Source organism: Suncus etruscus, chromosome X (assembly GCF_024139225.1).
Source record: "Suncus etruscus isolate mSunEtr1 chromosome X, mSunEtr1.pri.cur, whole genome shotgun sequence".
NCBI classification, from domain to species: Eukaryota; Metazoa; Chordata; class Mammalia; order Eulipotyphla; family Soricidae; genus Suncus; species Suncus etruscus.
The window spans coordinates 55652654-55675003 of NC_064868.1; the positions used below are offsets into that span (position 1 = coordinate 55652654).

At 40.3% G+C, this 22350-nt stretch overlaps 1 protein-coding gene across 1 annotated transcript in view; it reads right to left on the minus strand.

Annotated features, from left to right (window-relative positions):
* Positions 1-942: 942 nt before the first annotated feature.
* Positions 943-22350, minus strand: part of SMC1A (structural maintenance of chromosomes 1A) — an 80470-nt gene continuing 59062 nt past the window's right edge. Inside the window, exons 20-25 of the mRNA XM_049767158.1 lie at positions 3487-3643; positions 2684-2838; positions 2427-2578; positions 1874-1943; positions 1497-1607; positions 943-1093 (exon numbers count right to left, since the gene is read on the minus strand). Of these exons, the coding sequence (XP_049623115.1) occupies positions 1010-1093; positions 1497-1607; positions 1874-1943; positions 2427-2578; positions 2684-2838; positions 3487-3643 (729 nt within the window). The 3' untranslated portion in view covers positions 943-1009. The remainder of the gene's footprint in view (positions 1094-1496; positions 1608-1873; positions 1944-2426; positions 2579-2683; positions 2839-3486; positions 3644-22350) is intronic.

Genomic DNA, 22350 nt, shown 5'->3' on the forward strand with positions numbered 1-22350 from the left:
AATATGGTTAATTCCCAAAAAGGTCACATATAGCCCACCAAAATATGGCCCAGGATACTTCTCCCTTACTTTCTTATAACACAAGTTGGGACCTATGCACCAAGTTACCATATGTAGTTGACACTATGGGCTTCCTCAGGTCTTCCATTTATTACCTAAAACCTCATCAGTGTCCTAAAACTTTCCCAATAAGAAAGGCATTCAGAATTTCCCAGATTTAGGATGAGAAATTCTCAGGGGGTCCAAGCACAAGAAAGCCATATTAGGAGACAGTTGGTACCTAGTGAGCTTCAAGCAGGACTAAGGCCTCCAGCAATAAACTTGACATCATTTAATCCTATGAGGTATGTAATATTGTTAGCCCCATTTTACAGATGAAGCAACTCGAGGCACAGAAAGATCAAATGACTTGTCCAATGCCAAGCAACTAATAAGTGATTAAAATGGGACTGGAACCCACAAGAGTTCCCAGAGCTCTCTAGTGCTTACCAAATCCTACCAATCAGTCAAAGTTCAGTTCAAATGTGAGCTTTTCGGAAGCCTCCTCTTCAAAGTATCTATACACATGACATTATGCTAACTACAGAAACTCGTAAATTTACTTTATTCTTAGCAGCATGTAGATTATGCATGATTCAGCACTGCATTTCTAGCATAGAATCTGACAGCAGAGATTGTTCAGTATGTGTTTGATGAATAGACAAATGAGTGAAAACACAAATTAGTGAATGAGGGTACTTTTCATGTGACTGCCTCTTAGAGTTCTTAAATAGCGTTGTCCAGGTCTGGGGTACTATCATACAACGCTCTCTTTGAATCAAATTTACTTAGGCTTTTTCTAAAATAAGACTCCAACTTTATTAGTTTTCAAATACACACATGGTGCACACTTATACAGATACATACCCAACACACAAGCAAAATGCAAGTAGGCCCAATGGATGTAACATCCAGAGGATGAAAAGGGAGGAATTTTAGGGACCAGAAAGTACCAGAAGGCAAATTACTGCTACTGTTCATTGGGGTTGGGATTGGCATCTGGGTACTTGGTGAGGTCGAAGGTCAGGACTTTGCTGATCACACAGTCCCCTTGCTGAAGGAGGAAGGAGAAAAAGAAAAAGAAAATCGTAAGGAGAATTGAGAGGGATTTAGTACCCCAGGACTGGGGCCTCCCTATATATCCACCCAAATCCTATGCCATGGTTCTCTCTGGGTTTGAGAGAATGTGCTTAAGTCCCATGTACTTTCTCTCCTTACCTGTCTGCACTCTCCTTTTCTCTGCTGTGACTATCTCTGTCTAGTCTTTCCAAATGTCCTCAAATACAATGGGAACACCTAACTAGGTTGGCTAAACTTCTAGGGAAGGGTTCCAACAAATCCAGATGAACATTCAGGACCCAAGCTGCTGTGCTCTCCCACCCCATGCCCTTCTACTTTGGTCTTCCCTGTGGAGTTGGGCAGAAGTAGGGCTAGCTCCTAAGCTAGGTCCGCCTTACCTCAGGGTAGACTCCAATGAGGCTCTCAGCTTTGGTGTAGAACTCCTCCTTGAGAGATATGACAATGGCCTGGAAGTTGCAAGTTGACTGCTCCTTGATGTAATTTGCTACCTGTAGGAAAGTCCACAGGGCACTTAGCAGGGCTGAAGACCTCACACTTCCCCTTGCCAATTTTAGTCAAAAACCAACTGCAAAGGGAATGGGACAGGGGGTAGGGTAGAGCAAGAATAGCTATGAAAAATACTAAGACAGCATGTATGGTGTCAGGCCCAGAGAAGACACAGCTGGAAAGACAAGGGCACAACCAAGAGTTACTACTTGAAATCCAGCCCCAACCTGGGAGCCTCCCTTCAGGGACCCACTTTCCTTGCACTCACTTTGCCAATGTTGGTGTTATCCAGGGCAGCATCTATCTCATCCAGAACGAAGAAGGGGGCTGGCTTGTAGCTGGGAAGGAACCAGTAAGTGAGCTAACACTGATAAAGATGGGGAGGGCAACAAAGGCAGGGCAGGATAGCCCCAGGACCCCTGCCAGCTTCCCACTCCACTCCGTCAGAGACTGAAAAGCCCAGGTATTAATGCTATCTGAGGCACTGTATCCAATACAGTATCCAACCTTACTTTATATCTAGTTCTGAGTTCCAGTAGCTTACATAACCAGAAGATAAGGTTCTCTCTGGAGCCTCTAGACTGAAGAGTTGAATCTTGTCCTAGGTCCTGTTCATAATATTTAAGAGTTCCACCCACACTATGTATGCCACACCTTCTACCTGATCTACTAACCCTTTGTGCATTGCCTCTTTAAGTGCTACCTTATCTTGAAACCATCTCTAATCATCAATATCCTCCTCAAGACTGGGTAGGTGTACCTCTTCTGTGTACACCTGGCTGTACCCTCTGGAGAAGATAGGACATAGGGTGCAGTCTTACCTGTGGATGGCAAAGAGTAGGGCCAGAGCTGCCACTGTTTTCTCACCCCCTGACAAGTTATCCATTGGCCGGAATCGTTTGCCAGGAGCCACACAGTTGTAGTTAATGCCATCCAAATAGGGCTCCTCAGGATTCTCAGGACCCAGAAATGCCTAGCAGGAAGGCAAATGGGTAGGCATCTGGGTCTGGATGTGGGTGGGCCAGAAAATCTAGAATGAGGATGTTAGGGGCTGTTTGAAGAAGGAGTTCCAGCCTACCTGGGCACTGCTGTTGCGAGACAGGGCCTTGTAGATCTCATCAATGTTGGTAGCCACAGATTCAAAACAAGCATTGAAGCGGTCAAAACGCTCTTTCTTGATTTGTTCAAAAGCCTGCTTGGCCTTTTTGGCTCGTTTACGAGCAGCCTCAAACTCTGTCACAGGAAAGATAGATGCCTCATCAGTATCCAAACATGTCTAAAGTTGACTCCATGATAAGGATGACATGCAAATGACAACTGAGAACAAGGATTTTGCAGGGGGAGAGGAATACGCGAGAAAGACCAATGAAGATGGTTCACAACCAACTGTATCTAATAAGCCTATCACATTGTGCAGAGGAAGCACAGGCCTGGAAACACATAAAAATGAATTTTCTCCAGGACTCTACCAGCAACTTGATGTGTAGTCTTCAGCAGGTCATTCACTTTCACTGAATTTAAGCTTTCTTTTTTTTAATGGTTTTTGGGCCATACCCAGTGACGCTCAGGGGTTACTCCTGGCTATGCGCTCAGAAGTCGCTCCTGGCTTGGGGGACCATATGGGACGCAGGGGGATCAAACCACGGTCCATCCTAGGCCAGCGTGGCAAGGCAGACACCTTACCTCTAGCGCCACCATGCCGCCCCGAATTTAAGCTTTCTATTCTATAAAGTAGATTCAATAACCCCTATAGTTTAGAGATCTTGGGAGACAAAAATAAAGCACATAGAAAAAGGAGCACTGTGATGTGTAATGAGAGACCCTTAGCATTTCTCCAATGTTCTATCTTTATCTTAGACTCAAGTGAAAAAGAAAACTCACCATCTGAGGTCTCCTGGAATTTGTCTCGGACACTTTCCAATTTTTCCATGGCCTTCATGTTGGGAGCAGCAATACGCTGAAGCACACTTTGCTGCTCATTCAGTTTCTGCTGCAGTGTGTTCATCTCCTGCTTGATCTCCTCCTCAGCCTGAGCATCCTATAAAACCCAGGGCAAACATATAAAACATCAAGAAGGGCCAAGACTCTGAGCTCATGCAGAGATGCTTGATCAAGTAACATCCTGTTGTCCATTTCTATGCAAACAGGGTCTTATTTCCCAGTTCAATTCCACCAACCATGTCCTACCAAGAGTACCCATTTCCACCATCCCCAAAAATTATAGGCTGATCCCAGGTTCTCTGGGCCCTGCAGATTTTTGTATCACAGGATGAACAGCTAGCTGAGGGTGCCCAAGCCTGGCTTTCAGTCCAAGTCTTATATCAGCATCACCACAGGATGATCTAGATGCTTCCCTGGAGGCTGATTTTTGGAGACAACTTATAGTTACATAATTTAAAAAAGTAACTCATGTTTTCTACTTGGATCATGACATCAAATTCTATTTGACTATGGTTTTAGGACATGGATATTACAGTGCATGTTTGGATTTATGCTTTTCTGCTACTTTTAGTTTGCAAATGTTTACTAATGTCTGCTTAGTGCCAGGCACTGGGGATCTCATCCTGTGAGCCACAGTTCCTAGGCTCACACAAAAAAAGATTAACAAAAAATACATATAGGTAAACTGAACATTGCATTATGAAGGTCAAAACAATGATAAACAGACTTCTAGGTTAGTACAAAGGGACATAAGACTCTGAATCTGAAACTAGAGAAGGTTTTCAGAAAATGTTGAAGTTCAAGCTTATAGAATGAATGTGAAGACAGAGAAAAAGTACAATCTTTTATTCAGACAGAAGCACTGCAGACAAAACTGGGGTGCAGGTCAGTGGGTTGATGCTCATGATTCATTCAGGGAAATCAACCAATTCAAGATTAATCAACTTCAATAAATGTCAAAAGCCAAAAACTCCCACAAAACCAACAATGTGACAGAGTAATAAATATATGTGTACAAAGATGTACGTACAACAAGAGAAAAGATCCTGTGTGAAGACACACAAATAAGCCCAGTAGTCCCCACCCACCACCACCACCTTCCTAGCAGAAAAATGGCCCAGTTCCTCCACCAAGCTCCAAAAGAAAATAGTGTCCACTGATACTTTCCAGGTAGCCTGGTCCAGGCTGATAACTGTGGTGCTCTAAGAAAGGGGTAGGTGAAAGATTCCCCTTTTTGCATGAACTACAACCCAATGTCATCCCTACATCCTTGAATAGGAACAGCCTAGCTCTGCAACTGAAATCTAATAATACAAGCAGTTAACTCCTCTCAGTTGAGATAGGACAAGGCTGAAAGTTCTGGAATTTTCCTTTTGGAAGGAGACTGGGCAGAGGCCCCCATACCCACTCCACCACAGAAAACCCAACAGCCCACACCCACCATTGCCACCTTCTCAGCAGAAAATGGCCCAGGTTCTCCACCTAGCTCCATAAGAAAATAATGGCCACTAATACTTCCCAAGTAGCCTGATCCCAGGTAGGCTGATGCTTCTGTGATACTCTTGGGGGAGGGGCAGATTTTCATTTCTGCATTAACTATTGTAGCCCAAAGTGACACCCAATGCCCTACACTAAGAGAAACGGTCCAGCTCTGTCAATTAACCTTATCAGCCTTCCAAGCCACCAAATTTGCTTTAATTCTATAAATATTGGGGCTATATGCAATCATGTAACACCTCAATATTTTAGAATAGTGTCAGCCCAGTGTTATCAAAAGAAATCTGATGGGAAAGTTACAATAATCAACCAACCTCATTGATTTTCTAACCAGTAACATAGAAGGCTCAATTACAACAACCACAACCTAGTAAATCTCTAAGACACTGATTTTAGTAACACAATGGAGAGATATAACAATCATATAATGACCCCCAGACATGCAATCAATTAATCTTTGATAAAGGGGCAAGAAACACAAAATAGAGCAAGGAAAGTCTCATCAACAAATGATGCTGTGACAACTGGTCAGCCACATGCAAAATGCAAACTCAGACCTCTATCTAACGCCATGCACAAAGGTCAAATTAAAATGGATTAAAGACCTTGATATCAGACTCAAAACTGTAAAAGATATAAAAGAAAACAAAGGCAAAACACTCCATAACACTGAGACTAAAAGCATCTTCAAGGAAGAAGCATCACTGTCCAAGCAAGCAGAAGCAAGGATAAACAAATGAATGAGACTACATTAAACTGTGAAGCTTCTGCACTTCAAAGAAAACAGTAACTGGGACACAAAGGCCAACCACGGAATGGGAGAAACTATTCACCCAGTACTCATCTTATAAGGAGCTAATATCTAAGATATACAAGGTACTGACAGTACTTAACAAGAAAAAAAAAATCTAACCCTATCAAAAAAGTTGGAAGAAGAAATGAACAGATATCTCCTCAAAGAAGAAATACAGATGACAAAAAGGCACATGAAAAAATGTCCACATTACTATCAGGGAGATGCAAATCAAGACAACAATTAGGTATCATCTCATGCTACAGAGACTAGGACACATCACAAAGAACAAGAACAGCCGGGGCTGGAGAGATAGCACAGTGGCGTCTGCCTTGCAAGCAGCCGACCCAGGACCTAAAGTGGTTGGTTCAATCCTGGCGTCCCATATGGTCCCCCTTGCCTGCCAGGAGCTATTTCTGAGCAGATAGCCAGGAGTAACCCCTGAGCACTGCTGGGTGTGGCCCCAAAACCAAAAAAAGAACAAGAACAGCCAAAGCTCGCATGGATGTGGGGAGAGAGGAACTCTAATTCAGTGCTGGTGGGAATGCTGTCTAGTCCAGCTTTTTTGAAAAACAATATAGATTTTCCTCCAAAAATACTGAAAATTGATCTCCCTTACAATCCATCGATACCATTCCTAGGGATATACCCAAAGAACACAAAAACACAATACAAAAACACAATACAAAAACACCCTCTGCACTATTTTCATTGCAGTGCTATTTACAATAGCCAGCATCTGGAAACAAACCAGGTGCCTGACAACAGATGAGTGGCTAAAAAAATTGGTTTCTTTTACAAACCAAGATCTATACAATGGAATACGATGCAGCTATTTGGAAAAATGAAGTCATGAAATTTGCATATATGTAGATGGACGTGGTGATTATTATGCTGAAATAGCCAGAGGGAAGAGAGACACACACAGAATAGTCTCACTTATTTGTGAGATATAATAAAAATAAAATATAGGATGGTAATAATATCCAGAGAAGAGAGATGAGGGCTGATATTATGAAGTTTACCACAAAGAGTGGTGAGCACACTTAGAGCAATAACTGCACTGACAACTACCATAACAATGATAGTAAGAGAGAAGTAGAATGCCTGTCTTGAAGATAGGCAGGAAGTAGAGGAGGAGGGAAATGGGTAACACTGGTGGTGGGTAAGTTAGTGGTGAAGGGTGGTGTATATTCAATGACTGAAACCCAACTATGAACATTTCTATAACCACAGTGCTTAAGAAATTATTTTTAAAAAAAGAAATGAAAAGGAGGATGCCCCTACAGATAGTACAGAAACACAAAAGATAATCAGATTACTTTGAGAATCTTTAAAACAAGTGAACTTGGTAGAAATGGATACATTTTGTTTTATTTTATTGAAATCATAGTTATTTATATGGTCCTTCACATAGTTGGGTTTCAGACATACAATAAATTAGTTCCAATCCCACCACTAATGTCAAACTTCATCCACCATATTCCTAGAGTGTATTCCATCTTTTCCCCCAGCCTGCCAGTACAATAGTCTCATTTAGAGTTTATATTGTTAGAGTGTAGGTCTTTTGATTCTGTTGTTGACTTTGGCTTGGATATTTAGTTCTGTCCCTTTTTTTTATCTCCAACAATGAACCTGAGACTGCTTGGCCCCTGGTCCCCATCCTTTCATACTTGTTTTTTTTACCTCCTCCACAGTTTATTTATTGCTATATTCTGAGGTCAAGGGTGTTTGCAACAACTTCCATTTAAACCATTCAAAGAAATTCATAAATTTTTCAACTCCAATAACCTCCCAAATTTGAACCAAGATGATCTGGAATACCTGAACAGATTTATCATTATTGAGAAAATAGAAATGGTAATATAAAGGCTTCCCCCAAACAAAATGCAGGCCCAAATGGATTCCCTAGAAAATTCTTTTAAATATTTAAAGAAAACCTACTGCCAATCCCTTTCATGCTTTTCCAGAAAATTGGAGAACAAGAAAAACTCCCAAATAGTTTCTGTGAAGCTAACATCATCACCCTGATAGCAAAAGCATACAGAGACACCATAAAGAGAACTATAGACCAATATCCCTGATGCACACACATGCAAAGATCCACAACAAAATACTAACAAAGAGAACTCAACAGCTCATCAAGAAGGTTACGCACCATGACCAGTAGGATTCATTCCAGAGATTCAAGGATGATAATATACACAAGTCAATTAATATAATATCATACTAATCAATATAATATACTATATAAAAAATGAAAAATAAAAATCATATGATCATATCAATAGATGTAGAGAAAGCATTTAATGATGTCTAAGACCCATTCATAATAAAAATTCTCAAAAAGATGGGAATTGAAGGAACTTCCCTCAATACTGTCAAAGCTATTTGTCACAGCCATTTACCATAAGGCCATTATACTAGATGGAGAAAAAAATAAAAGCCTTTCTTCTAAGGTCTGGTACAAGACAAGGTTTCTCTCTCTCACCATTTCTATTGAATATAGTACTGAAAGTACTTGCCATAGCAATTAGACAAGAAATAGATATAAAGGGCATACAGAAGGAAGAAGTCAGGCTTTCACTGTTTGTAGGTGGCATGATAATATAAAAACGTCTAAAGAGTCCACAACAACGCTTCTAGAAAAAAATGTTTTGTACAGTAAAGTAGCATGATACATAATTAATAGGTAAAAAAAATCCATGGCTTTCCTATATGCAAATAATGATAGAGAAGGGACATTACAAAAAATCCCATTCACAACTGTGACTAAGAAAATTAAGTACTTAACTATGGAGAATAAAGACCTATACAGAGAAAACTACAAAACACTGCTTCAAGAAATAAAAAAGGACAGAAGGAAATGGAGACGTATACGCTGGTCATGGATTTGGAGGATTAACATCCTTAAAATGGCAATACTTTCCAAAGCACTGTACAGATTTAATGCAATCCCTATAAGAATACACATGACTGGGCTGGAGAGATAGCATGGAGGTAAGGTGTTTGTCTTGTATGCATAAGGACAGTGGTTCAAATCCCGATATCCCATATGGTCCCCCGAGCCTGCCAGAAGCGATTTCTGATCGTAGAGCCAGGAGTAACTCCTGAGTGCTGCTGGTGTGACCCAAAAAACAAAAACCAAAAAAAAAAAGAATACGCATAACATTTTCACAGAAGTGGATTAAACACTCCTGAAATTTGTATGGAACAATAAATGTCCATCCTTGGATTGATTTACCTATTCATCAATAATGAATAAGATAAGATAAATCAATTTCCCTAACCTCAAACTGTTCTGTAAAGAGTAGTCTTTAAAATAACATTTTACTAGAATATAGATAGATCCTCAGAATAGTGGAATAGACTCAAATATTCTGAAATGGACCCTCAGGCATATGATCAAATAATCTTTGATAAAGGACCAAGATATACAAAATGTTGCTAAGAAACCAAAAATTTTTTGTGTGGTTTTTGGGTCTCACCCGGCAGTGCTCAGGGTTTACCCCTGGCTCCATGCTCAGAAATTGCTCCTGGCAAGCACAGGGGAACATATGGGACGCCGGGATTCGAACCAATGACCTTCTGCATGAAAGGCAAACGCCTTACCTCCATGCTATCTCTCTGGCCTCAAGAACCAAAATTTTTAAGAATTACTGGTGACTTAAACAAATCAATGGTATTAAATTGTGAATTTATAATTTCAACCCTAATTAGCAATCAACATAAACTGATATATTTTTCCTTTAAAATAAAAAATATATTTTGTAGCCCAGATTACACATAAATTCTCAGGAAGCAGAGACCAACTCAGCAGCCATATACACTCTAGTGAGCAGATGCTAGCTGGTTAATAATATTTCAATACTAAGTTAAACCTTTTCAGGGAAATGGTTAATTCCAGGCCTGGGATGAGAAATGTCAAGAATAAAACTGAATAAAGCAGAAAGCAAGTAGTATATCAAAGACTAAAAAGCTGAGTCAAAAATGGTTCAGAGGGCTGGCGAGGTGGCGCTAGAGGTAAGGTGTGTGCCTTGCAAGTGCTAGCCAAGGAAAGATCGCGACCACAGTTCGATCCCCTGGCATCCCATATGGTCCCCCCAAGCCAGGGGCAATTTCTGAGCGCTTAGCCAGAAGTAACCCCTGAGCATCAAATGGGTGTGGCCCGAAAAAACAAAAAAAATGGTTCAGAAGCCAACCTTAGAGGGGAAAAGAGTTGATACTTTGCACACAGCTAACACAGGTTTAATTCCCAACATCCCATATGGTCTCCTGAGCCCTGACAGGAGTAATTCCTGAGTGCAGAACCAGGAGTAACCCCTAGCATTACCAGGTGTGACACCAAATCAAAACAACAAGCTAATCTGAATGATTGTTGAAAGATACTTAGCAATTTGATCAAGAATGTAATAAACAGCCCACCAAATTAAACCCTACAAATTCAAAATGATTTTAACTCAGTGGACAAACCGTGATAATGCCAAAGAGCCAATAAGTTATTTTACATATTTACAAATGGTATAGAAAAGAGGTGACTACAAGAGGTAAACCATTTACCTTGCATGTGGCTGCAGTGTCCATAACCCTGATTCAAATCCTCAGCACCACTTACTGACCTCTGTACACTACCAGGTGTTATCCCAAACAAAGGTCCAAGAAGAGCCCCCGTGTACTGCTAGGTATGACGTATCCTCCCCCCAAAACAGGGAGAGATTCAGAGACATATATCCCGCCCTTCTTATATAAGTCATATCTCGAGTTAACCAAATAATTATGAGAGTAAATTTCTTTAAAATATTCTAGAAAACAGGGCCCGGAGAGATAGCGCAGCGGTGTTTGCCTTGTAAGCAGCCGATCCAGGACCAAAGGTGGTTGGTTCGAATCCCGGTGTCCCATATGGTCCCCAGTGCCTGCCAGGAGCTATTTCTGAGCAGACAGCCAGGAGTAACCCCTGAGCACCGCCGGGTGTGCCCCAAAAACCAAAAAAAAAAAAAAATTCTAGAAAACAAACAACAAAAAAAACCCTGGAGGACAAAGCAAAGCAGGAATAGCAAAGCAGGTAGGGTGTCTGCCTTGCAGGCAGCCAACCTGAGACCAACCTAGATTAGATCTCCACCATACCATATGGTCCCCCAAGCCTGCCAGGAGTGACTTCTGAACACAGAGCCAGGAGTAACACCTGAGTGCTGCGAGTATGGCCCCAAACCAAAAACAAAACAAAACAAATCTAGAAAACCACAAAGATAACACAGAAGTTAAGGAACATACCTTGGGACCCTAATTATTCCCTAGTCCTCAGGATCACCAGTGACCCTATAAACAGAGCCAGGAGTAGCCATCAAACACTGCTGGGTGTGGCTCCCCTAACCCCCATAAACTATTCTTTTTTGTTTCGTTTTGTTTTTGGGTCGTACCCATCAGGGCTCAGGGGTTACTCCTGGCTCTGTGCTCAGAAATCGCCCCTGGCAGGCTCAGAGGACCATATGGGATGCCAGGATTCGAACCACCGTCTGTCCTGGATCGGCTGCGTGCAAGGAAAACGCCCTAGCACTGTGCGGCCCCAAATTAATTTATTCTCTTTTTTTTTTCAATATTTTTGTTTGTTTTGTTACCCCTGGCTATGCGCTAAGAAATCGCTCCTGGCTTGGGGTACCATATGGGACGCTGGGAAATTGAACTGTGGTCTGTCCTAGGCTAGTGCAGGCAAGACAGATGCCTTAAAGCTTGCACCACAGCTCCAGCCCCTAAATTAATTTATTCAAAGGGTTCAAAGGGTTGGAGTATATTTCTTGTGCTAGGCCCTGGGTTCAATGACAGATACTCTAAGCGCTATCAGATGCAGGTCTGGTGACCCTCAAGAATCCCTCAGTCTCCCTGAGTGTCTCGGGCACCTCAGAATAAAATAAAACATTCAAGGTAGTGGCTGGAATGATAGTACAGTGGGTAGGGCATTTGACGTGCACACAGTGTCGATCTGGGTTCGATTTACAGCATCCCACATGGCCACCAGAGCCCACCAGGAGTAATTCCTGAGTGCAAAACCAGAGTAAGCCATGAGCACTTCTAGGTGTGGCCCCAAAGCAGAAAATCAAACTAATAAAGACTAAATGATAGAATCTATAAGATCAGGAGGCTGAAACAATAGTACAGCAGATAGGTTGTTTGCCTTGCACACAGACAACCTAGGTTCAATCCATTGTTATCCCATCCAGGCTCCCAAGAACAAGTAGGAGTAACTGCTGAGTAAAAGACTTGGCATTGGGGCCAGAGAGATAACATGGAGGTAAGGCATTTGCCTTGCATGCAAAAGGATGTTGGTTCGAATCCCGGCATCCTATATGGTCTCCCTGCCAGGAGCAATTTCTGAAGAGTCAGGAATAACACCTGAGCGTTGTTGGGTGTGGCACAAAGACAAACAAACAAAAAAAGAATCTGTAAGATCATTTTATAGCTCCTGCCAAATTAACTAGGCAAAGATTATCATGGCTGCAAAGTCACACAACTATAAGCATACACTACAAAAACCTCACAAAGGAAGTAAATATCTATGAATTACTGACCAATACAAATCCAAAACATAATTTAATTGTTTTGGCATCTGCAGCTGTGTTGAAGAAACAATGTGTTTTGTGGAATGAAGCCAGGGACCCAGGCCTGTACTAGAGCTCTTTCAGTTATTTCCCTGGAAACCAAACTTGAATCTAATTAAATTTCTAGATCTGAGCCATCATTTACGGTAGCCACAAGCAAAAATAAGCACAAAACTATGGTTAGTATGACTAAGAAGTACCATTATCAATTTTATTAAAATCTTGGATAACTTTACTCTTTCTGTAAGGGCCAGAGATGACATCTAGCTATACTCAAGGCTTATTCCTGGCTGTGCATTCAAGGATCACACCTGGTGGGGCTCTGGGGACTATATGGAGTGCTAGGAAATCAAATCTAGGTTGGCTGCTGGTAAAGCAAGCGCTGTAACTGCTGTACTATCACTCCAAACTCTAACTTTATTTGAAAAGTAAAAATTCCATTAGTAGACAACTTTGAAGTACATTTCAAACAACTTAGGTGTGTGGTTCTTCTTTTTCTTTCTTTTTCTTTTTCTTTTTTTTTTTTTTTGGTTTTTCAGGCTACACCCATTTGATGTCAGGGGTTACTCCTGGCTACGTGCTCAGAAATTGCCCCTGGCTTGGGGGGACCATATGGGACACTGGGGGATCGAACCGCAGTCCTTCCTTGGCTAGCACTTGCAAGGCAGACACCTTACCTCTAGCGCCACCTCGCTGGCCCCTGGTTATTCTTTTTCAATTCTAAATTTTAAGATAAAAATTGGGAAAGGGGTGAATGCCAGAGAATACTGAGTGGCTATACTTGGCTCTATGCTCAGGGGAGACACTAAATGATAGAATCAAAGCCAGCATTGGGAATAGATCTCATTAGTCTGTCTATATGTGGGCACGAGTTTATATACAGTGGACTCCTCTGATTGCCAAACGTAAAATATAAACAATCCATGCCTAAAGTGTATATAACCCCTCTTATATATTATCCCTCCTCCTCTCTTCAGAAATTATTCTATCCTCTCACCCCCCCAAACCTGATCCATTATCCCTCCTTATTTAAATCTCTTTACCCTCAGTTCTTAATCCATTAGGTACTGAAACTGACTTCCTGCCACAATAAACCATCACCCAGCTCCCAAAGCAAAAGAACACCTTCTCAGTCCCACATCTCATACCCTGGCAAGAAACTACAACCAGTACTCTTGCTGACTCATGCTATGTGGCCCTTCTTCTCACCCCCCACCCCACCATGAAATGTGGACTGTTGCATGCTACTGAACTCAGCTCCAGAAAGACCCCCAGCTCAAGGACACTACCTGATCCCTTACTGCTGCAAACCATTTCTCAAACTCAACAAGACCATGGTGTGCGATAAAAATGTGCCCTGGATTTCACCCTAAACACACACACAAGAGTATCTCAAAAGACTTAATGGGAATGCCTATATTTCCTCTATATGTTTAATACCTCTATAATAATACCTCTTAGTTTATTCCAAATGTAGTCTGGGGACAGAGTACAGTCTCCTCTATCACTTATTTTCTTTAATTACTTCTTTTTCAAATTTATTTTTATTTATTTCTTCTATATATATTTTTTTCTTTTTTTCTTTAACTTCACCTGTTTTGATTCTGCTTGGTACAAAAACCTACAACAAAAAGTCTTGCCTGGGATAAAAGCTCAAGTCAAAATCAGGGCACAGAGATTGTGTAGCCTGTCATTCTTATCCCCGAATGCACCAGCAATATAATATGACACCATTCCCCTTTGCATAGGCACTCTAAAAAAAGGAGAAATCTTATGCATAGACAAGCTCTTATCTACTAGGGGTAAGAACCCATACATTTTATTATATAGGGGCACCCCCCACCCTGAACATGTGTCATGTGGACCCAACTTAGATTCCATGTTATCGGACAGTGACCATCCAACCCAGAACCCCAGATCCCAGATGTAGAACTGACACAGTTCCCTGCAACAGCACCTGGAACCAAACTCTCCCCTGGAAAATTCCTAATACAGCTCTGGCACCAACTTGCACCAGTTTTGATATGGCATCCTGACAATGAGGAAACAACAACTTGATCTAAGAGCAGGTTGCCCTATCTCATCACATCATCCTTTGCTCTGTGCAAAAACCAAGATTGCTAACTACAGAAGATTGACTTTGACAACCATGACTGGGCAGAACTTATCATGGGACCAATAAGAAAGATCCTAGCCAATAATTCCAGAAGTCTGACTTTGACAACTGCGACTGAGCAGAACTCCTAGAACCACAATGAAAGACACCATCCTAGGCTTTGTCCTAGGATCTGAGCAAAAACCAAAACCACTAATTATAGAAACCTGATTACAACAATAGTAATGGAACAGAACTTCTAGAACTGTAAAGAAAGACTCTATCCTAGCCTTCATCCTATGACCTGTGCAAATACCAAGATCTCTAGCTACAGAAGCCTGATTTTATCATCCACAACTGAGCGGAAAGTTTCCTGGCACCAATAAAAGACCTTGGGGTGAGAAAGTGAGCATGTACGGAGCCTGTAGTTGTTCCCATGGCAGTATGCTTCAAAGAGCAGAGAAATTCTGTATGTCTTAGGCCAAGGGAATTCCCTTTCTAATTTCCCCAGTACTTACTGTGCCTATGGAAAAAAAGGCACAAAACTTTGCCACACCATTCTTTCAGGCTTTTTTTTTTGTATTTCTTCTTCTTTTTTTTTGGGGGGGTCACACCCAGCAGTTCTCAGGGGTTACTCCTGGCTCTATACTCAGAAATCGCTCCTGGCAGGCTCAGGGAACCATATGGGATGCCAGGATTCAAACCACCGTCCTTCAAAGTCTAAGGCAAACACCCTACCGCTGTGCTATCTCTTTGGCCCTGTATTTCTTCTTTTTATTTTTCTTCTTTTCTTCTTTTTTAAAATTATTTTTATTTCTTTTTATTTTCTTTCATTCTCATGGTTATTATATGAAACTGGGTGGTTCTTTTGTGGTTGCTGGGTTTTTTTTCTTTTTCTTCTTTTTTCCCCTTTCTTCTTTTAAATTGATACTTATAATCTCTAGATGGAATCTCTCAGTTTTCCTTTTTTTTTTCCAACAGAACTATGTAACTTGAATCATCTTGTTCTGCCACATGAATTGAGGGTGGAAAAAATGGACAGTACCAGGACCAAACAGTTGTATGAACATTGAGTGGAAATAAAAAATGATCAGACTCAAATACAAAGCCCAAAATCAAAGACAAAATCGATACCCACTCTACTACAAGCTATACACAGAAGGGAGCAGTTACAATAGTAATCCAGGGGAAAGGGGAATGAGGGATATATGGGATGCATACTGGGGACAGGGGTGGAAGGATGACAACACTGGTCATAGAAATGACCCTGATTCATTATCACTATTTACCTTAAATATTACTGTGAAAGATTCGTAATTCACTTTGGTCACAATAAAAATTATTAAAAAAAAATAAAGCCAGCATTGGGGTACCCATAGTCAAGCATCATAGTCTTTGTATTATATCTCCTGACTCATATCATAGTATTCAAATTTAGGTGTACATCCACATTAAAATATTGCCAAAATCATCAAATGCCAAGAAATCAACTTAACAAAAGAGGAGAGAGACCTATACACAGAAACTTCAAGAACACTAAGAAAGAAATGGAAAAATACCTAAAGATATGAAAAAACAATCCATGTTCATGGATCGGAAGAATCAATGTTATCAAAATGATCATCTTTCCTAAATTACTGTCTTGATTTAATGCAATACCTATCCAAATTCAGACATTTCGTCAAGGACTTAGAACAGTCCATTTAAAATTTGTGTCAAACTTAAATAAGACCCAGAATAGCCAAAACCATACTTTAAAGAAGAAAGTGGGAGGCATCTCATACCTAACTTGTTGCTGTACTACAAAGCCATAGTGATCAAAACAGCATTATATTGGAACAAAGACAGACTTTCAGATCAATGGGTCAGAATACAATATCCACGAACAAACCCTCAATAAATCTTTGATGAAAGAGCTGAGAACATGAAATGGAATAAAAAGAGCCTCTTCAACAAATGGTGTTGGGACAACTGGATAACCACATGTAAGAAATTAAAGCTGGATCCATATCTCACACCTTACACAAAAGTCAATTCAAAGTGGATCTGTGACCTTGATATCAGACCTGAATTCATAAAGTACAGAGGGAAAACAGGCAGAAGACTCCAAGACTTGGGCTTCAAAGGAGTCTTTAATGGTATGATGTGACTACATCAAACTACTAACGTTTCTTTATGGCAAAAGAAATACAGGCAAAAACTAAAAGACAGCTGACTGAGTGGGAGAAATTATTTTCATTCAACACATCAGATAAAGGATTGATATCTAGGACATACAAAGTACTCATAAAGGTTAACCCCACAAAATGAAAAAAACTCATCAAAAAACAGGGAGAGGAATGAACAGACAGTTCTCTGAGGAAGACCAACAGATGGCCAACAGACACAAAAAAATGCACATCATAACTTATCATTAGGGAAATCTAAATCAAAATAACAATGATTTATCAGCTTACACCATGATGATGGAACATATCAAAAATATTAGTAACGGGCCCGGAGAGATAGCACAGCGGCGTTTGCCTTGCAAGCAGCCGCTGATCCAGGACCAAAGGTGGTTGGTTTGAATCCCGGTGCCCCATATGGTCCCCTGTGCCTGCCAGAAGCTATTTCTGAGCAGACAGCCAGGAGTAACCCCTGAGCACCGCCGGGTGTGGCCCAAAAAACAAAAAAAAATATATTAGGAACAATTTGTGTTGGCAGGGATGTGCTGAAAAGGGAACTCTCATCCACTGCTAATGGGAATGCTGCCTGGTCCAACCTCAATAAAAAACAGTATGGAGGATTCTAAGTAAACTCAGAACAGAAAATCTCTAGAACAGAAAGTCATCATCCAAAAGGATGTATGCACACCAATATTCATTGCAGCACTTGGTACAATAAGCTAAGAGCTGGAATCAACCTAGATGTCCAACAACAGATGAATGGATTATGAAGATGTGGTGTGTATACATATATATACATACATATATACACATACAATGGAATACTACATAGGTATAAGGAATGCATAAGGAATTCATGCAATTTGCTGCAACATAGAATTGGAGGATACTATGTTAAATGCAGTAGGCTGAAAAAAGGATAAATACAGAATATCATTTAACTGTGGCATTTAGAATAACTGCGTAAACGAATATAGTGGTTTAAACGTAGGTTGTCTAGAACTCTCTTGCCCTCAGAGTATAGTGAGGAGAAGGAAAGGGAGACAGACAGATGTGAAATAGTGGGGTACAAAGATCAAGTGGGCTCAGGAGCGTAGCACTGGTTGTGTTAAGAAAGGGCAGAACTAAATATACAAGCCAGAGTCAACAACAATGAAATCATGAGACCCCAAATTTAATAACCAAACTTAAAAATGTGCCTGTTATGATGGCGGCCTGAGGTGGGAAGTAGTGGCACATGGTGAACTTTACAAATGTTGGTGGATGGAGGTTGAAACTGGTGGTGGAATTGGTCCTGAAACACTGTATGTCTAAAATTCAACTATGAATAACTTTGTAAGTACAATGGTTTAAATAAAAAAATAAAAACATTTATATGTGCAATAATTATAAAATATACACTAGATTCTGAACTCAGTATAAACTATAAACTAATTCCACATTCTCAAGATTATATACATAGTTTGAATGACATATTTTTGTTTGCTTGCTTTTGTTTTGCAGCCATACCCAGTGGTGCTCAAGGATTACTCCTTTTGAGACTTGGGGGACCACAGGAGATGCTGAGGACAGAACCTGGGTCATCCACATGCAAAACATGATAGCCCCTTGAATAATTTATTTTTTTATTCGGGCCATAACAACAGTGCTGAGGGCTTGCTGTAAGATATGGATTCAAGGGTCGCTCCTGACAGCTGGAGGACCTATGCCAGTTATTGAACCAGGGTTTGTCCACATGCAAGGCAAGCACCCTAGCCACTGTACTGTCATTCTGGCCATGTGTGACATTTTATCCATACTAAATAGATATGATTTACAAAGAAAGAGTTTTTGACTGGGAATTTAGCTCAGTATTACACTATATATATCACGTGAATCCCTCTGTAAGAACACAAAATAAAAAATGAAAACCTTTTGGGTTCCTCCTGTCCATCCTGCTCCCCTTCCTCCTCTCCCTCTTCTTCTCTCTTCCTCCTCCTGCCCCTCCTACTCCTCTTCCTCCACTCCCTTCTCCCTCTCTTCTCTCTCCTACCCTTAAAATAAAAAGAAGGGGCCGGAGAGATAGCATGGAGGTAAGACGTTTGCCTTTCATGCAGAAGGATGGTGGTTAGAATCCCGGCATCCCATATGGTCCCCTGTTCCTGCAAGGGGCGATTTCTGAGCATAGAGCCGGGTGTGACCCCCCCTCCCAACAAAAACCTTTTGGATTTGTTCCTAGAGTACTTAAAAAAAAGAAGATAGTGGAACACGAAAAGAATATAGTCATAAGACATGGCAGGCAACTGCAACCTGTGGCAATGGTGGTCTTCTTTTTGACTCAAAAGAACCAATTATCTCAAGATTGTGCACCTGAAAAGAGCACAGCTAAAAAAGAGAAGTGGAGCAGCCACACATTTCTTCTAGACAAAGAGCCTCACCACAGCAATAAAAAACACCATCATACCACAAAGGTCAAAATGGGAAAACAAGGCAGACCACAGCAATTAGTGGACGAAGATGGTAGTTCTTTTCTTTTTATTTGAAGATGGTAGTTCTGAAGACCAAAATACTGATAAGAAACCAATATAGACTCTATGATAGAGATTTTAGAGAGGAAATGTTGAGTATGTTCAAAGAACTCAAAGAAACCATGGAATGGACTGCTAATAAGATCCAAGAGGATACAATAATAGAAATGAGAAAACATCAAACAAATGACAAAACTGAAAAATTTAATAGGTGAAATTAAAAACTCACAGGAGGGCTAGAGTGATAGTACAGTGGATGAGCATTTGCCTTATATGTGGCAGATATGAAGTCAATATACTGCATGCCATATGGTCCCCAGAGCCTACTAGGAGTGATTTCTGAGTGAATAATCAGGAGTAACACCTGTACTGGAAGCCTCACCAACACAGTAAAACTATTGAGGACAGAATAAGTGAGTTAGAAGCTGAGCTGCAAACCACCAGCACACAACAGAAGAAGTTGGAAAAGAGGCATGAAATAAATCAACAGATAATTAAAAAAATTCAAAATAAGTGAACAGATGACAATAGACCTTTGATAAATTCAACAGATACAACATAAGAATCATTCCAGAGACTCAGGGAAAAAACCTATGAGGAAAAACTAAGGAGGTTTTTTTTCTTCAAAGAAGAAAATCTATAAAGAAGCAGTGGTCAAAGCCATCATTGCTGAGAAGTTCCAGAGTGGAAAAGTGCTTGCACACACATCCTGGACACTCAAAGAGTACTACCTAAAAGAGATTAAAATAAAAACACCCTAAGCACAACCTACATACAATGATGAAAACCATAGATGAGAGAAGACTAAAAGTACCAAGATCAAAATAGGAAAATATATACAAAGGAGCATCCTTAAGATTTACAGAAAATGGGGCCGGAGAGATAGCATGGAGGTAAAGCATTTGCCTTGCATGCAGAAGGTCGGTGGTTCGAATCCCGGCATCCCATATGGCCCTCTGAGCCTGCCAGGAGCGACTTCTGAGCACAGAGCCAGGAGTAATCCCTGAGTGCTGCCAGGTGTGACCCCCCCAAAAAAGATTTACAGAAAATTTATTACAAGCAACCCTCTTGGCCTGAATGCAGTAATAAGATATAATGTAAAAAAAAAAACCTCAATAAAATTAATGCCTTGACAAGAATACTTCACTCAGCCAGATTTTCATTCAGGATTGAAAGAAGGATACACAGTTTCACAGATAAACAGCTCAAGAACTTTACACACTCAAAACCAACCTTAAAAAAGTACTCAAGGGGGCCGGAGAGAAAGTACAGCGGTAAGGCAATTGCCTTGCAAGTGGCCAACACAGGAAGGACCCCAGTTCTAACCCAGGCATCCCACATGGTCCCCCAAGCCTGCCAGAAGCAACTTCTGAGTGCAGAGCCAGGAATAACTCCTGAGCACCCAAAAAAAAAAAAAAAAAAACAAAAAAAAAGGACTTGAGTCTAATTTAAGCCAAGACAACCCCTACAAACACACCAAATTTCTACTAAAAGATGGCACAAAATCCCATGATAAACATCTCTCAATGTTAAATAATTAAATGTATCAAAAATGAGGCACAGAGTAGCAAAATGGATCAGAAAATTAAATTCAACATTTTTATGCCTGCAAGAAACACATTATAATATTCAGAATAAACACAGACTCAAAGGTTGATAGACAATCACACAAGCAAACTACTCCCTTGAGAAGGCTGGGGTGGCCAAACTAATATCAGATGACACAGACTTAAGATTCAGAAAGGTTGTAAGAGGGGTCTGGAGTGATGGCACAGCAGTAGGGCGTTTGCCTTGCATGTGGCTGACCCAGGACAGACCGAGGTTTGATCCCCCGGCATCCCATATGGTCCCCCAAGCCAGGAGCGATTTCTGAGTGCAGAGCCAGGAGTAACCCCTGAGTGTCATCGGCTGTGGCCCAAAATAAAAAAAACGAAACAAAACAAAATGTTGAGGCCGGAGATAGCATGGCGGTAAGGTGTTTGCCTTTCATGGCACAGGACAGTGGTTCGAATCCCAGCATCCCATATAGTCCCCCGAACCTGCCAGGAGCGACTTCTGAGCGTAGAACTAGGAGTACCCCTGAGCGCTGCCAGTTGTAACACAAAAACAAAAACAAAAACAAAAAAAAGGTTGTAAGAGACAGAGATGGTAATTTCAAAAGGGTGCATCAAGAAATGGCACTCCTAAACATATATGCACTGAATGAGGGATCAGCAAAATAATTAAAGCAACTGCTAATAGACTTGAAATATACACACATATACATATATGGCTTTTATTTTTTTTTTCAATTCAAATATCCATGTTTATTTGCAAATTGCCAAAAGAACATTCATATATGGCTTTTCATCCCCCACAAAACTGAATACACATTCTTCTCCAGTGCACATGGAAATTCTCCAGCACAAACTACATGTTGGGCCAATTATCTTTTCAGACCCAGATGCACTGAAAATAGAAGTGAATTAAGAAAAGAAACAAAAATAGTTTAACACTTGGGTATAAAACAGCTCACTAGTGAACACCTAGTACTAGATCACAGATGAAATTAAAGAGAAAAATCAAATGATTTCTGGAAACAAATGAACATGAATACGTGATTTATCAGAATTTGAGGGACACAGCAAAAGTAGCATTAAAAGAGAAATATCCAGGGGGCTGGAGACATAGCGTGGAGGTAGGGCATTTGCCTTGCATGCAGAAGGATGGTGGTTCAAATTCCGAAATCCTAAATGATCCCCAGAGCCTGCCAGGAGTGATTTCTGAGCATAGAGCCAGGAGTAACCCCTGAGCGCTGTCGGGTGTGACTCAAAAACCAATACATACATTAATACATTATATAGTAATATATATTAATCAATCATATAAATATGCTATATATAAATACATTGAATATTAATATATCAAATATATAATCATAAACATATTGTATTTATATTATACATTATAAATTTATTGAATATAGTATTAATTAGATTATATTAATATATTATATTATATAATTAAATATTAAATGTGAATATATTAAATATAGTCAATATGTTGATATATATTAATATATTATATATTGATATTATTGACAAGTATTAATATGTTAATGTAATATTAATATATATTAAAAAAGAAAAATTCATAGGATTGCAAGCGTTAGTTA